Source organism: Mytilus galloprovincialis, chromosome 9 (assembly GCF_965363235.1).
Source record: "Mytilus galloprovincialis chromosome 9, xbMytGall1.hap1.1, whole genome shotgun sequence".
In the NCBI taxonomy this organism is placed as follows: Eukaryota; Metazoa; Mollusca; class Bivalvia; order Mytilida; family Mytilidae; genus Mytilus; species Mytilus galloprovincialis.
Window position 1 is genome coordinate 22471848 of NC_134846.1, and position 14682 is coordinate 22486529.

General features: G+C 33.1%; 1 protein-coding gene and 1 long non-coding RNA gene across 4 annotated transcripts in view; one reads left to right on the forward strand and one right to left on the reverse strand.

Annotated features, from left to right (window-relative positions):
- The first annotated feature begins 8829 nt into the window (after positions 1-8829).
- Positions 8830-11403, forward strand: LOC143044632 (uncharacterized). The gene is made up of 2 exons (XR_012968738.1): positions 8830-8960; positions 9661-11403. It is a non-coding gene; the product is annotated as an uncharacterized LOC143044632 (long non-coding RNA).
- Positions 11404-13487: 2084 nt separating this feature from the next.
- LOC143046703 (uncharacterized) overlaps positions 13488-14682 on the reverse strand; it is a 47145-nt gene continuing 45950 nt past the window's right edge. For 2 of the 3 annotated variants that reach the window (XM_076219803.1, XM_076219802.1), the window contains exon 10: positions 13488-13906. In XM_076219803.1, the coding sequence (XP_076075918.1) occupies positions 13719-13906 (188 nt within the window). In that variant the 3' untranslated portion in view covers positions 13488-13718. The remainder of the gene's footprint in view (positions 13907-14682) is intronic. The other variant, XM_076219804.1, reaches the window with a different exon arrangement.

Here is a 14682-nt window from a genome sequence, read left to right on the forward strand (position 1 = left end):
TGTTGTACAATAGTTTCTTTATTTTTGAAAAAGTCTCGCAGTTCTGTTGTTTATCAATATTTCAAATGAAATTTCAGATTGATTTCGCTATCGACATTGTGTTTTGTTGAGATAAAGATAATCGTTTTATTATTTGTTGCTTTTTAACACAATTTGTTTTTGTTTTTTTCATACTTATATTTTAGTTTATTAAGCCATTATTCATTCTCATTTTAGTTACAAAAGAAGTTACAGCCACAAATGAGGTAACGCTGCAAGGTGTGTACAATGCTACATTTGTAAATTATAAATAAGTTAAACAGTCATTTATAATTTTTTATAAATTGTTATTTGGATGGAGAGTTGTCTCATTGGCAATCACACCACATCTTCCTATATCTATTTAGTTTCATTGTGTTTGTGTATTTTGAAATACAGGGCAGGCTAAAGAGTGATAAACTCAATGCCTATCAAGCATATATTTTTAGTTGGAAAAGTACCTAGACACTGAGTCTAAAGATTGTTGCTGCTAACCTGAAAGCAACCGAACCAAGAGAAAAAGGTTTGCATTTAAAGTATTTAGACATTCCTTCCACATTATTATTCATGTAATCCTTAAAATGTCTTGGTGGTGCTGTGTAATAGTGTTGTGTTGTTTGATAACAAATGATACAAAAATAATGAGATGTGGTATGATTACCATGCATTTGCGACAATTATCCACCAGTGTTCAAATGAAGTTGTTATAAGCATTTATAGGCCACCGAGCGGCCGTCACAATTGTTCAGAGATACAGACATCGTATAGTCGTCTATTAAAGGTACAAACACGAAAAATGTGAAATCATTCAAACAAGAAAACTGGCATCTTAGTGTATAACAAAACAATAAACAATTCACGAAAAACAGGTATACACAAAATTGATAACTCCAACCACTAACCTAGATTCAAGCTTGGAACGGGCACATATGGAAAGTGGCGGTGTTAAACATGTTTATGATTATAGCTCAACCTTTCTCTTACCTTGGGCAATAGTACAACAACGTATCATATGAGCAAACTATAAATAAATGATATGTAAAAAATACAATAAAATTACTGTAACGTTTATGATTTCTTATGACAAGGTTTATTTGAATTATAATATCTTTGCGAAGTTGTTTCTTTATAAGCCTCTTTTCTCCCTTAATTATTAATAATTTACTATAGATATAATTAAAGTAAAAATTGAGAAATATACAAAGAACTAAGTTTAACGTATTTGTATGTTTCTCAATTTCAAACATCAGCTATTTTTTTTTACCAGAGTTAAAAAGAAGCTACATATGTATCACAACATTTTCCAACATCATTGACGAATGTCAATTAGGTTAATTTAGAATGAGGAAATTAAAACAAAAATAAGTGCAATGTTTATTTCCAGATGTTTATCTAAATTCCATTGTTCAATTTATCCGTTAACTATATACATGTACATCTAAAAAAATTGTTGATAAAAACAAATGATTCTTTTCAGATAACTTCACCACAAAGTCAATAAAATCTCTGGCACGTAAGTAAACTAAGACAGATAGTGTTGTATATATTTTTTGGTGAGACGTTAATTACATGTTTTTCCTCTTTCCTAAATTAATGCCGTATCTTATGTTACAGTAGCATTATAACCCGGTAGTATTTAATTGCTCTAAATCATAATATATATTTAATTGTGGATGGTCAGTGTCCTTTTCACCAAAATCCACATCACAGCAAAATATGTGTAACTTCAATATCATGAATATCATAGCTTACTGTATAGTAAACAAACAATTGAAATCCACAATTTTGGTGGATTTTGAGAAATCATTAACATCGAAAAAATTGTACAAAAAATCCTGTATCTTAATATAAACTATTTTCCTTTGCAGACAAGAATATAAATGCTGCAAGTCATCAAAAGAAAGAAACTACACGTACGTTATTAATTTTAAATTACTGAATTCAATATGAAAATTATGATGTGCATGGTATGCTTGCCATTGATACAACTTTCCACTAGACACCAAATGACGTATGAGGTAACAATTATAATTGATCACCATACGGCCTTCAACAATGATCAAAACCAATATCGCACAGCAAAAAAAAAAAAAACTCAAAATGACAAACGTAGAAAAATTAACATAATATTTCGTTGGGCACAAGACTCGTGGGTGCGGATGGGCGAAACTGGAAATTAGAAAGGAATAATTTTCTTTGGTCGTTGATTATGAGATTTTACGAGGACGACCAAACGGAGCATATTAGTTATAATTGGCAAATTAATTTCTGAAAAAGGTTCTTTGTACAAAGTGCAAAGACAATTTGTAATATGAAATGTGATATGGTTTGAGTCTGCACAATGCGATTTCCTTGAAAAAATACACCTGTTATATGTGTTTTTATTATCAAAAGGCTGATACATGTATGCAGAATCATCTTCGCTAGCCAAGTGTCACGATACACTCCCCTTCTCTCCACCCTTGGCGTATTAAGAGGGATTCAGATCCACAAGGTAATGATCTTCATGTGTTGCAGTCTTAACTGGCTGCATCTAAACAAAAAGCGCCTATAACACGATTACTTGTACATGTAGAAAGTGTAGGTAAACAATTGCATTTATCCAAAAAAAACATACGACGATATTTAGTGACAATTCAAATGTTTTTAATCAAATAATAGAAATCTCTGTGTCAATTTCGTGCACAAATGTTGGAATGTCAACGTATACATGGTAAATAAATGTATATTTTCGTTTCATGCTTCACCAAGTTTGTAGACTCTATACGCTACCTTCTTTTCACATCCACACTGTAGAGTGTTCGAGTGATACCATTGGTCAGGTATAATCTATTCGGAATGGGCGTGTCTTTAATCAACCGATAGTACGCAACATTGTTATCACAAATGTTGGCTTAAGCTGCCAAGGGTTGGAGAGGAGGGGAGTGAGTCGTAATCCTTGGCTAGCGAAGATGATGCAGAATGGTCAGGGGCAATAACTCCTGATTATCTGAATAGAATATAAAAATATTCATAGGCTCTCCTTTCTGAAAAATCTCGGAATCGTAAGTAAAAATTAAATGTACAATTACATTACAAACTTAAAAACAGCCTTTAAAATGTGTAGATCTACGTAGTTAACTTTGCACATAAAAATCCGTTGGTTAATTATTCACTCAAAAACCACGAACATTGGAACATTGTACAACACAAATAGTAATAAATGTACATGTACATACATTTTTTTTGTACTTTTGTTTTCTTTTTACAGCTGAATGGGTTTTGGGAACTGCCGTTGCTGTGGGTATTGCTGTAGTTGTAATATCAGCATCTTTAATAAGCTATTTCGTGCGAAGACATTTTCTACAACAGAAACTAACTAACGGTGTCGACAAAGAAACGCTTAACTAAATATGTTTAATCAATATGAACAATCACTTAGGCTTGTACTGACACCCTTTTTGCATGACCAATTTATAGATTGGGTTGAAAAAGAGAATTGAAAAGCCGCTTGAGTGAAGTTTTAACTTTAACAAAATTCATTGATTCTTTGCCAGTTTAATCATGAAATCAAAGTTCTTCTTTTTGACTTACAATAATTATTGAAATTGATTTAAATATAATCCTAATCTTGAGCTAAACATAATGCCTATCTTTTAAATTAAAGTTGTATACTACAAAGACAGTTTTTTTTTAATGTCCTCTACGTTTTCAGCAGAATTAAGGAAACGACTAACTATAATTGTTTATCCTATCAGAGATGTGTAAGGAAATGGAGAGGGTGGTGTATTCTACATCAATGAGACAATAATTTAACAACTCGAATAACCAAAAGACATCTAGAATTGTTATGTAAGCTCACAAAGCATTCATAAGTCAATATATACATTTACACCGAATATTGTTGTAGACTGGTCACCTTCTGTGACAGGAATACAGTTTACCAAAATCTGTCTTCGGAAAGAGTGACTAATGAAGCGGTGTAAGTTTACAGCGATATATTTCCGCGGATATATTATTATTCCGCTTTCATTCTAAGCATGAATGAAATATTTGCCACTGGAAGTTAAGTTACCAACAATTATATCATTATCTTTTATTTTTTTATATTAATTTCTTTTAGTAAACTAGCATAACAATATAAAAAAATAAACATAATTTTGTAACCGTCCAAATTATCATGAGTATGAAAAAGTTGGTTCCTATGTATAAAAAGTCTTCAGGACTAAAGATTTAAATATCCTTGAAAGGTTAACTTGGTTTGCTACTTAATGTGTTTAACATTTTATATGGATATAGAAAGATGTGGTATGGGTGCCGACAACTTTCCATCCATCTCACAATTTATAAAAGTAAACAATTATAGGTCAAAAGTACGGTCTTCAGCACGGAGCCTTGGCTCACACCGAACAGCAAGCTATAAAGGGCCCCCAAAAATTACTAGACTTAGTGTAAAACCATTCAAACGGGAAAACGGTTAATTAATATGCCTTAATTGTTTTTTTTTTTTTTTGCTTCAATTTCATATTTGTCACAAGATTATAGCAGAGATTTTGTTTGAATAGCAATAGTTGTTTTCTTTTGCATCTATATGTTAAAGAATGTAATAAATCTACAATGTAAATATAATTATAAATAACATTTGCAATTTCTCATAGGTTCCCTTTGTCGAGCGAATTGTTACCACGATTGGTTTTTTGTATCTGACCATGGAATTTCTCGAAAATTTCAGATTTGAATCTTAGGCGATGAGTGTCGATCCGTTCTGATACGATGTTGTTGAAATCTGATGGGATCTATTCGAGATTTCAGGTGTAAATATATCATAAGCTAGGATCACACTGCCGATCAGATCAACTCGATCAAGCTCGATCAAGACAAATTACGTGATCGGGAGACTGGTCTGACTCAATCGACAAGAATGTTCGGGATAGTTTACTTTGTTCGTCATCGATCTGGCTTTCTACCCGAGAATTTTTGACATGTCGAGAAGCAAGTAACTCGAGAACAGATCGTCGAGTAGCGGTCGAATTGATCGGGAAAGGATCGTGTAGAGATCGAGTTTGGTCGAAATACAAAAAATAAATACCGATTAGTACTCGATCATTTCGACCTTTGCGCGACTAATGCCCGATCGCTTCAAGATCACTGCGACTTATATATTTATTTTATTCCAGACCAACTCGACCAATACCCGATCCCTTCGGGACCACATTCGGTCACTAATCGATCTTTACTCGTCCATGCATACACGAGAACACATGACTGCTACACGATTCTCTAAGGCCGTGTCTGTTTTTTTCTTTGTTTTGCGTCAACTGATTCTGAGAAAACCTACCAGACAGCAAGGAAAAAAAACACACACAAAGAAAATAACACAAGAGTCTGCTTAAGTTCTGGACTGATTAACAGTGACTTTAGATCAATACTGTCATATCTAAGTGAAAGAGCAAACATGACAAACAGGAAATTTAGCAATGTACAAACTTGATATGACTATATTCTGAGAAATGGCCTTGGTATTTCAAACATTTCCCATTTATACTGAAGCCTTTGAGAAGAGACATGTTTTGATCTGAGATGTGTCATGTTGTATTAAAACCTATGTATAATCAATAATTCCCTGTATCAAATCAATAATGCTTTAAGCATGAATTATCTCCCATTTGCAGAGTTATCTTCCTATAATTGGAATACTTTATGTAAACTTTTTGGTAATATATTAATATTTTGTTCTGCATACTTTTTTTTCAGAAAATAAACTAATGAAATTATGTTTTATATCTTAATATCTTGTGGAATTAAAAATGTACATACTAATTTATCCTATCTTATCAGACAGTAGATATCATTTAAAGAAAAAGTTTCTGTGCCGGCGAGCGGAAAGGCATATGGAGCCAGAACGTTCCTTTTATCTTTGAAAAGTGAAACACAAACGATCTCGCTCGCCGGCACATTTATACTGGCCATTTCTGCTGTCACATGTATCGAAGTCAAGATCGCTTAAACGCTTTAAATAAGGAGCGTACTTGTTATTTAAAGCGCAAAATAGATTTGAGTATAAGAATACACAAAAACACGGCTGGAAAAAACCCGGAAAATACGGATTTTCTACTGACGAACAAAAAAAAGTTTGTGTTTGTTTTTGACACAAATTGGCCGAAAACCTATACCCGCACGCGGACGCAAAACAAATAAAAAAACAACTATGGCCTAAACGTGTGTGCAGATCTGATAAACTCTCATATTAACACTGCTTCCGCAAAAATATATTGGCAACATTATTTTTAACTGTACAAATATTCCTCCATATTCAGTATGTGTCTTTACTCTTGCAAAGAGAGGTAATATTTTAAAAGAAAGACAAAGACACCAAAGGCACAATCAAACTCAAAGGTCGAAAACAAACCGACACAGCCAAAGCAGAAACAAAAACCGACAAGAAGACACACAGCAGTTCCAATAACATAGAAACCTAAAAACTTATGATATGATACTAAACCCCTCACGGGGAGGATTGTGCCTGATATTCATATGATAAAGACATAATTTTTCAATCAGTTTAATTGAAGTCCGGAGCTGGCATGTCAGTTAACTGCTAGTAGTCTGATGTTATTTATGTATTATTGTCATTTTGTTTATTTTCTTTGGTTACATCTTCTGACATCAGACTCGGACTTCTCTTGAACTGAATTTTAATGTGCGTATTGTTATGCGTTTTTCTGCATTGGCTAGAGGTTTTGGGGGAGGGTTGAGATCTCACAAACATGTTTAACCCCGCCGCATTTTTGCGCCTGTCCCAAGTCAGGAGCCTCTGGCCTTTGTTAGTCTTGTATTATTTTAACTTTTAGTTTCTTGTGTACAATTTGGAGTTTAGTATGGTGTTCATTATCACTGAACCAGTATATATTTGTTTAGGGGCCAGCTGAAGGACGCCTCCGGGTGCGAGAATTTCTCGTTGCATTGAAGACCTGTTGGTGACCTTCTGCTGTTGTTTGCTCTATGGTCGGGTTGTTGTCTCTTTGGCACATTCCCCATTTCCATTCTCAATTTTATTAGCAAAACGTAATCCAACAAAACCTGGGATGAGCTCATGTGTTCCGGAAGGGAAGAAAATCCTGCAATTTTGGCACCGTCGGATTTTTCAAATGTGAAAGTAATTGTGCAATAACATTCATTATTAGACTGCTGATGACTAAGTTATATTATAAAGTTGGTTTATAAAAACATCAAGATTACATATTCTTTTATACATATATATAGCGATGACGTTATTACGACATGTTATGTCGAAATTACGAAATTACGACATAGCGATGTTATAACGATATGTTATGTTGAAATTACGACATAGCGATGTCGTAATAACGACACGTTATGTCGAAATTACGACATGCGATGTCGTTACAACGACACGTAAATTATTTTTTTTGAATGGCCCTTATCGGCTTCCGTATATATCAAAATGTACAATGATTTTTTTTAAATAAAAACGTACACAAATGTATAAACTCCCAGATGTTAATGTTCAATGTGAATGAAACACATACAAAATGAATTGGTCTAATTTATTCAAGAAGAGTATTTTCGATTTTTAAAATAAAACTTGACGGTTGCGCATTACGAACTACTTGGTACGCTTCCGGAATACCTTATTCCAAGTGGATTTTTTCTATGTTGTTTCAATTTTCTATGCAGTGTTATGTTGTCGTGTTGTCTTTCGATGTTTTTCTATTTAAATTGTGTTATTTTTATTGTTTATTTAATCCCCGATTATAAAGAACAATAAAGCAACGGATTTCTGTCTCCTACTCACCATTTGATTATTCCGTCCGTTTTAAGAGGCCTCTTATGGGGGTGTCCAAGTAATCACATAATCACGAATTTGTGTGTCAATATAATCACACAGTCATTTACATTTCTCTTTCAAAAAGATAATCAAATAATCAAAACTATAGTCCTTGCTTATCAAATAATCAAATGTTCATGAAATATTTGGTCTGTTATTTAAAAATTCACTATAAAAAATGGCCGAGTAATTACATAATCAAAAACCCAATGTGGAGGCTCGATCTTTCAAAAACATGTTAATTTATTATAAATGCACTATTCTTTAAGCAATTCTTGTTATAATTGTATCAAGTTATATTGCCATTTGAAAGTCAAAAGTACATGTAATTTGTTTGGAAAAACTATAATTTGAAATGAAATATTATAGGTTTTACGTTTTTGAAATGCTTATATCTTTGTAGTAAGATAGTCATTTTTCAAACATTAGCATTTGTTTGATTGTTTGTTTTGTTTATTTCGGCCTTTTTGGGCTATAAAGATGATTGAATACATTATTTATCACTGAACGTTGACTTACAAGCGACAACATCACTTAATCATGAGTTGCTATAAATGAGGGAATTGGTGTGGTTTACAGAAAAAAGAATATTGGGCAAGATCAATAAAAAGTAGAGAAAATGGGAAAAGAAAAGAAAAAGTAGAGAATAATGGGGTGCTAAAATATAAATATAAATATATTAAACATAATGGCCAGATTGTAAGATAACAAAATGACAAAAAAACAAGAGAATTTACCTCCACCCCCCCCCCCCCCTCCCCCCCTCGTTCCGTCCCTTAATCCATACCCTCATAAATGAAGGCTAAAATATAAATAATATGAATCCCCCCCCTTTTAATCCATACCCTCATAAATGAAGGCTTTTTCAAAAACACAAATCGGTACGCTGAATTGCATACTATTATAACGGTCATTTAAAACTAACGAAGTATAAAAATAAATAATACACAGAAATAATCAATATATGCTACCATGTGATCAAAACAAACTGACAGGTGGTTTAAAAATAAGCATGACACTTATAATACATCAGCATAACTAACCACTGGCAAGCCTGATTGTGACACATTGGTTGTAGTTTCGCGACAGAATTGTGTACAAGAAGACATATTAGGTATGTTTTAATTGAATTTGTCTTTTAAGACAGATCTTGATTCACTTATATATAATTCATAATGATAAGTAAAAAATACATGAACTTTGATTGCTACGGTGTGCTTCCGGTTCACGAAGATTTATATTGTTGTTTGGGTACCTAGTATATCTTTGACTTTTAAATATGCTTAATATTTAATCGAATTTAATTAAAATGCATGGACAGTTGTATTTGTGTAAACGTATAAAAAAAAAAAATAATAAAACAAACAATATTTTAATTGTATAAGCCTATTGAATACGACGTTTTAGTGGAATTTATTTATTGACAGATTGAGATTACAAACAAGAAAATACGTATATGAAAGCAAACACCCACGACAATTTGTGAATACTGAGACGAAATTCCATAAAAATAAAAATGTCACGACGTTGACGCGTGTAAGGGACGACATCAAAAGATCGATGTAGGATAAAAACTTAAATCAAATAGTTTGGGGGTGGGGGGTTTAAAATTTCTGCAAGTTTTGTATATCTAAAAAGGATTTTTACATATATCCCTATTGGTAAATCATTTTTTCCCAAATTAAGTTAAGGAGGGGGTGGGGGGAAGGGGGGGGGGGCTATGAGAAAAAACTATGTGAATTAAATGTTTTATCCTACATTGAACCCTAACAAGTATGTAAAAAATGTATACATATAATATTACTTTCTTGTAGGTAATAATTCTATACAGAATATCACTAGTAATGTCATTAGTATTCTGTGAGCCATGTCAAACAGAGGACTTGTCATCTCCTGCTTTAAAATGGTGTACGAACTGTGAAGAAGCATTGTGTGTCGAGTGCGAAAGGTCACACAGGAAAAATAAAGCGTCCCGAAATCACGTATTGGTCGATCTTCTGTCAGCTAAATCACTGCCAAAGGTTAAAGTCCAAGAATGTTTGTCCCACGAAGAGCAAAAGCTCGATTTATTTTGTATCGATGATGATGAACTTTGCTGTAGGTTATGTATGACAGAGAACCACAGAACGTGTGCAAAAGTAGTTCCGGTAGATCTTGTTGCGAAAGATGTAAAATCATCAACAATGGTTGTCCACGTGTTAGAACACGCAGATGATCTTGTCAACTGCTTAGGAAATATTTTGGTAAAGGTAGAAAAAGAAAGTAAGGAAATAGATCGACAAGGAAAAGAAATAAGTGAACAAGTTTCTTCGTATAAAAAGCATATCATAGATTTATTGGACGAGGCAGAGCAATCGGTCCAATCAAAAATTGAGAAAATTTGTACAAAACAACGGACAAATGTTACAAATATTCAAGAACAGGCTCTTGATCAGAAAACCAAAATCGAATCTTATTTAACCAACCTGCAGACACTTTCAAGCACTGATTCGAATGAACAAACTTTTCTTTTTGCGCATAATTTAAAAGCATTATTATCCGAGACCGATAGTTTGATTGAAAGTAAAAGATTAAATTTTCACAGTGAAATCCTATCTTTCGAAACAAATAAAGATAATTTTATATTGAGCTCTGAAAATATCCTCGGTGAGATTGGTTCCACAATTAAGTCTAATGAGATAAATGTTCCACGCCATGGTGCCCAGGCGAGTGGTAGCGTTACTGACAATTCTACCAAGGATATTGTCAAAAAACTTGAATTCACTTCGCGACTTGAGTTAACTGGTTCAGGCAACGAACAAATTCGAGGGATGGCCGTCTCAAAAACTGGAAACATTGTTTTGTGTGACCACAAGAGTTATTATGTCTTACTCTTTTCCGCAGACGGTAGATATCTAGACAAATGCAATGTTAAAAGAAAGCCATGGAATATTGTCATTCTAGATGATCTTAATCATGCTGTGGTATCACTCACAGGAAATATAAATATTGCCAGTTTAGTCTCTGTTTGTGGACATTTGCAATTTATTGACATCAACACCATGACAAGTTTACGAGAAATCAAGCTTGATTTTGTACCATTAGGTCTTGCCTTAGCGGGGAACCAGATTTTAGCGGGAACATGGAACCAGATATATATCTTAAGTGCAAATGGGGTGTGCGTAGGGTCAGCGAAAACAAACCGAAGCAGATGCCCAGTTACGTATATCGCGCCAAAAATGTCCAGTTCAGTGGATGATTTGTATTACTCCACATCAGACTTTTTACTGCTAAGTTCAAAAATCTACGGAAACACAATGCAGAGTTTTCCATTTGTATCAGGTCGTCCAAGAGGGATCGCTTTAGATGACCATGGATACATTTACTTAGCAACAATGGAGGGTCAGCTTCTAAGAATATCTTCAGAAGGCAAATTATGTGATACTTTGATAGAAGGTGTTGAAGGATACGGAAATTTGTGGGCAATATCGTTTAGTTATGACTATAAAAAGCTTTTTGTTGTAACAGAGAACGGAAGTTCTGTGTCTGTGTTTGAACTGAAATAAACTGTAACTTTATATATATATGTATTTTCTAGTCCAATAGTAATGACCAAGTTATATTTTTTATAGGTACATATTGTAATTAGAATTTCCTATTCCTTGGATTAACTAAATATTTTTCTTTATAAAAATAAAAAAAAAAATATTGTGGTTTGCCGAATAGTTAGATCTTGTTATTCGTACATACATCTGTCTTTGAATTATTTAGAATGCATAATTTAATAAACACATGTAAAGGGTATATTACTAATTCGAATTACCGGTGACATTGGGGAGGGAATCAAGGAAAAAACAAACTAGTATCATTGGAATGTATCTCAAATCAAAAGAGGAACTTGTACATTTATGTTCGTTAATGGATTTCTATGTTATCTTTTTTTTTTTGTTATTTTGTTATTTTTTAAACAAATTGGCGTTAAATGTCCAATGCCAAATATTACATGCATTTGTGAGAGCACGTGTTACCATAGGACAACAGAGACGATTCAAAGTTGAAAATTCTTTTTTAACGTTAACGAACTCGATTCAGGTTTATCTTTATTTGAAATAGGTATCACGAGATTTCAGGTTTAAAAGTTTTGCATTTATATCAAAAGGAAACAATCACATTAACTTTTTGAATTTTATCGGAACTGTTTTAGATATTTGACCTCAGCAACATTCCAGCTATTTCTTCAATATAAGTAATATGCTTCCAAGTTGATGGGGTATTCTATGACTTTCTTTTCTTATCACGTTTTTAGTTACAGGGGATCGCAGCTTGCATGCAAGCTGTTTTTTAAAGAACCTTTATGTTGAAGTTGAAATCATCTTACGCAGGCATATTTATATTTCGTTTACGAAAGTGGGTACCGGAATATATGATCACTCAAAGATTCCAATGTGTATTTTCAACTCTCGTAGACACATATTAGGTAGTTGTCTTTTCCTGATAATGGCTGTCATCGAAAGCGACTTATTGTAGTATGATTTTACAGAAACTTGTTTTTGAAATATAAAAAACACAACGATGCCACTAGTGTAACAAAAAAATAAGAGTTTATCCTTTCGAAGCATCTGCGTTTAGTCCCTTTTTTGTGAAGTTCGTTTGGCTCGATTTTAGTCTCTTTTTTTTCATCTTCATTTTGTTTCGTTTTTGTTGCTGTATGAATGTCTACGACTTCTGACTTGCGACTTTATTTTTCGTTTAGTATAATGCTATTCTTGATTTTTTAAACATCCTTTTCTTCCGAAAGGCATTTTTGCTTTCTTCTTGTCTATCCTAGACCAAAAAAGTCTTTAGACTTAAAGAAGGTCAGTTTCGAAAAATGCATAACATGTTCTTAAAGTCTAAATTGTCTACAAAGTACAATGTATCACAAAACACTTTGTTGTAAATTGAGGTGAATGCTCCCGATGTAAATAGAAATAGACTTTTTCGCAAGAGATATTATAGTGATTGATTAACGTCCAGTCGCAAATATTTTATGCACATAAAGAGCGGGAACAAATTAACAATTAAAATGTTTGGAAGGTTCTTATAGGCAGAAAAAAAACCGATCTGAAGTGCGGTAAATGTTGCCTGTCACTAAAAAATGAATGTATGTTGGCTATGGGCAAACTTTTGGTGATTTACAGATCATGTATGGACCTCTCAGAATGTGTTAACCTATGTATTGAGTGTGGTAGCAGCCCTACACGAGATGTAACCCATACCAAACCCATGCATGTTGTAAAACAAAACACATACGAACCCCTCAGAAAACAAAGCTTATACGTGAATAGAGTGTGACAGTTGCACCACAAGAGGCATCGGATTAAATGTCTACATTTCGAACAGGCGTGGTTGCGTACATATACATCTCGCAGAGCATAACGGATATTCCAATTTATTGGTATTTAACAGGCGGTCGGAAAACTGTAATTCTGGCTAGTACTATTTGATTTTTACTATAAATTATATTTAACCTTTTAAACTTGAGGTATGGTAAAGTTATAACTTTTGAAAGAAAAAAAAACGGCTGCGATTTCTAATTTTCATGCATTTTTTTTATTTCCTATTTCGAAATGAAAGTACAATTCTAGATTTAACAAACAGCTAAAAAATCTAAAGTCTAATGAACAGATGTGGAATGCTTGTATTTAATAGCAGTCAGATTTTTAGGAATACAAATCAAACGTATTTCACATGAAAAGCTACATAAAAATACAGCAAGTAGAATATGAGAAATACAATAACAATCTTTGAACCGTGTTAATGATGAATGATGCCATTATTATAATGCTTTAAAGAGAAACATTGCAAACGTAACGAATGTTGTATGAATGTGTTTTGGTAAGATACCAGTAGCTCAGATGAAATCGAGGCTCCATGCTTCCTTCTTTGTCACACTAGTACTTAAACTTGTTTTTCTCTTTTTGTCTTCAATTATGTTAGTTACTTTGCTATCTTTAGAACGTAAACAATACCAAGAAAGCCAAATGATAGACACAAGAACCAAGCAACTTCCAAATCCGATAAGTATATATACCCAGTAATCTGAAATGATAGGATAAAAAATATTATGATATGAATAGGAATGCGTCAACATGGCAACGTCCACATCGCCAATATAAATCGAAAGACGTTTATTTATCGAAATTTGAATTCTTTAATTAATTGAGCTAAAATTATTTCTTTTTAGGGATAGTGATCCGGCGGCGGCGGCGGCGGCGTTAGTTAACTTCTTAGAAGCTATATATTTTCAAAGGTGGAAATACCTGGATGCTTCATACTTTGTATATAGATGCCTTATGTTACGAAGTTTCCGTCAGTCATATGTCCAATGTCCCTGACCTCATTTTCATGGTACTACTTGAAAAAAAAAAGTTAATTTTTTGTGTGATTTTAAATTGAAAATTTCTCTCTTATTAAAAGTAATAAGATAACTATATTTGGTATGTGCATTCCTTGCAGGGTCCTCATCCCCGTCAGACAGTGTTCACTTGACCTCGATATATTTCATGGATCAGTGATGAACAAGGTTAAGTTTTGGTGGTACATAGTTTATTTTAACCAAATGAATGTTTAGTTTTCTTGGTTAATGTTAAGTTTATGTGACAGTTGTGGTAAAGCTTTATATATAGGACTATCAACATAATATCAATGATTAGTAAAGAAGGCTAGACATTTCAGCGTGTGCACTCTTGTTTTTAATCAAGACGAGACAGGAAGTTACTAGTACATATTCTAGCATTTGTATCATGTACATTTGGACACAACATAAGAAAAATATTATCTGTTTTTATTTTATTCATATTTTGTGGGTTTTTTCC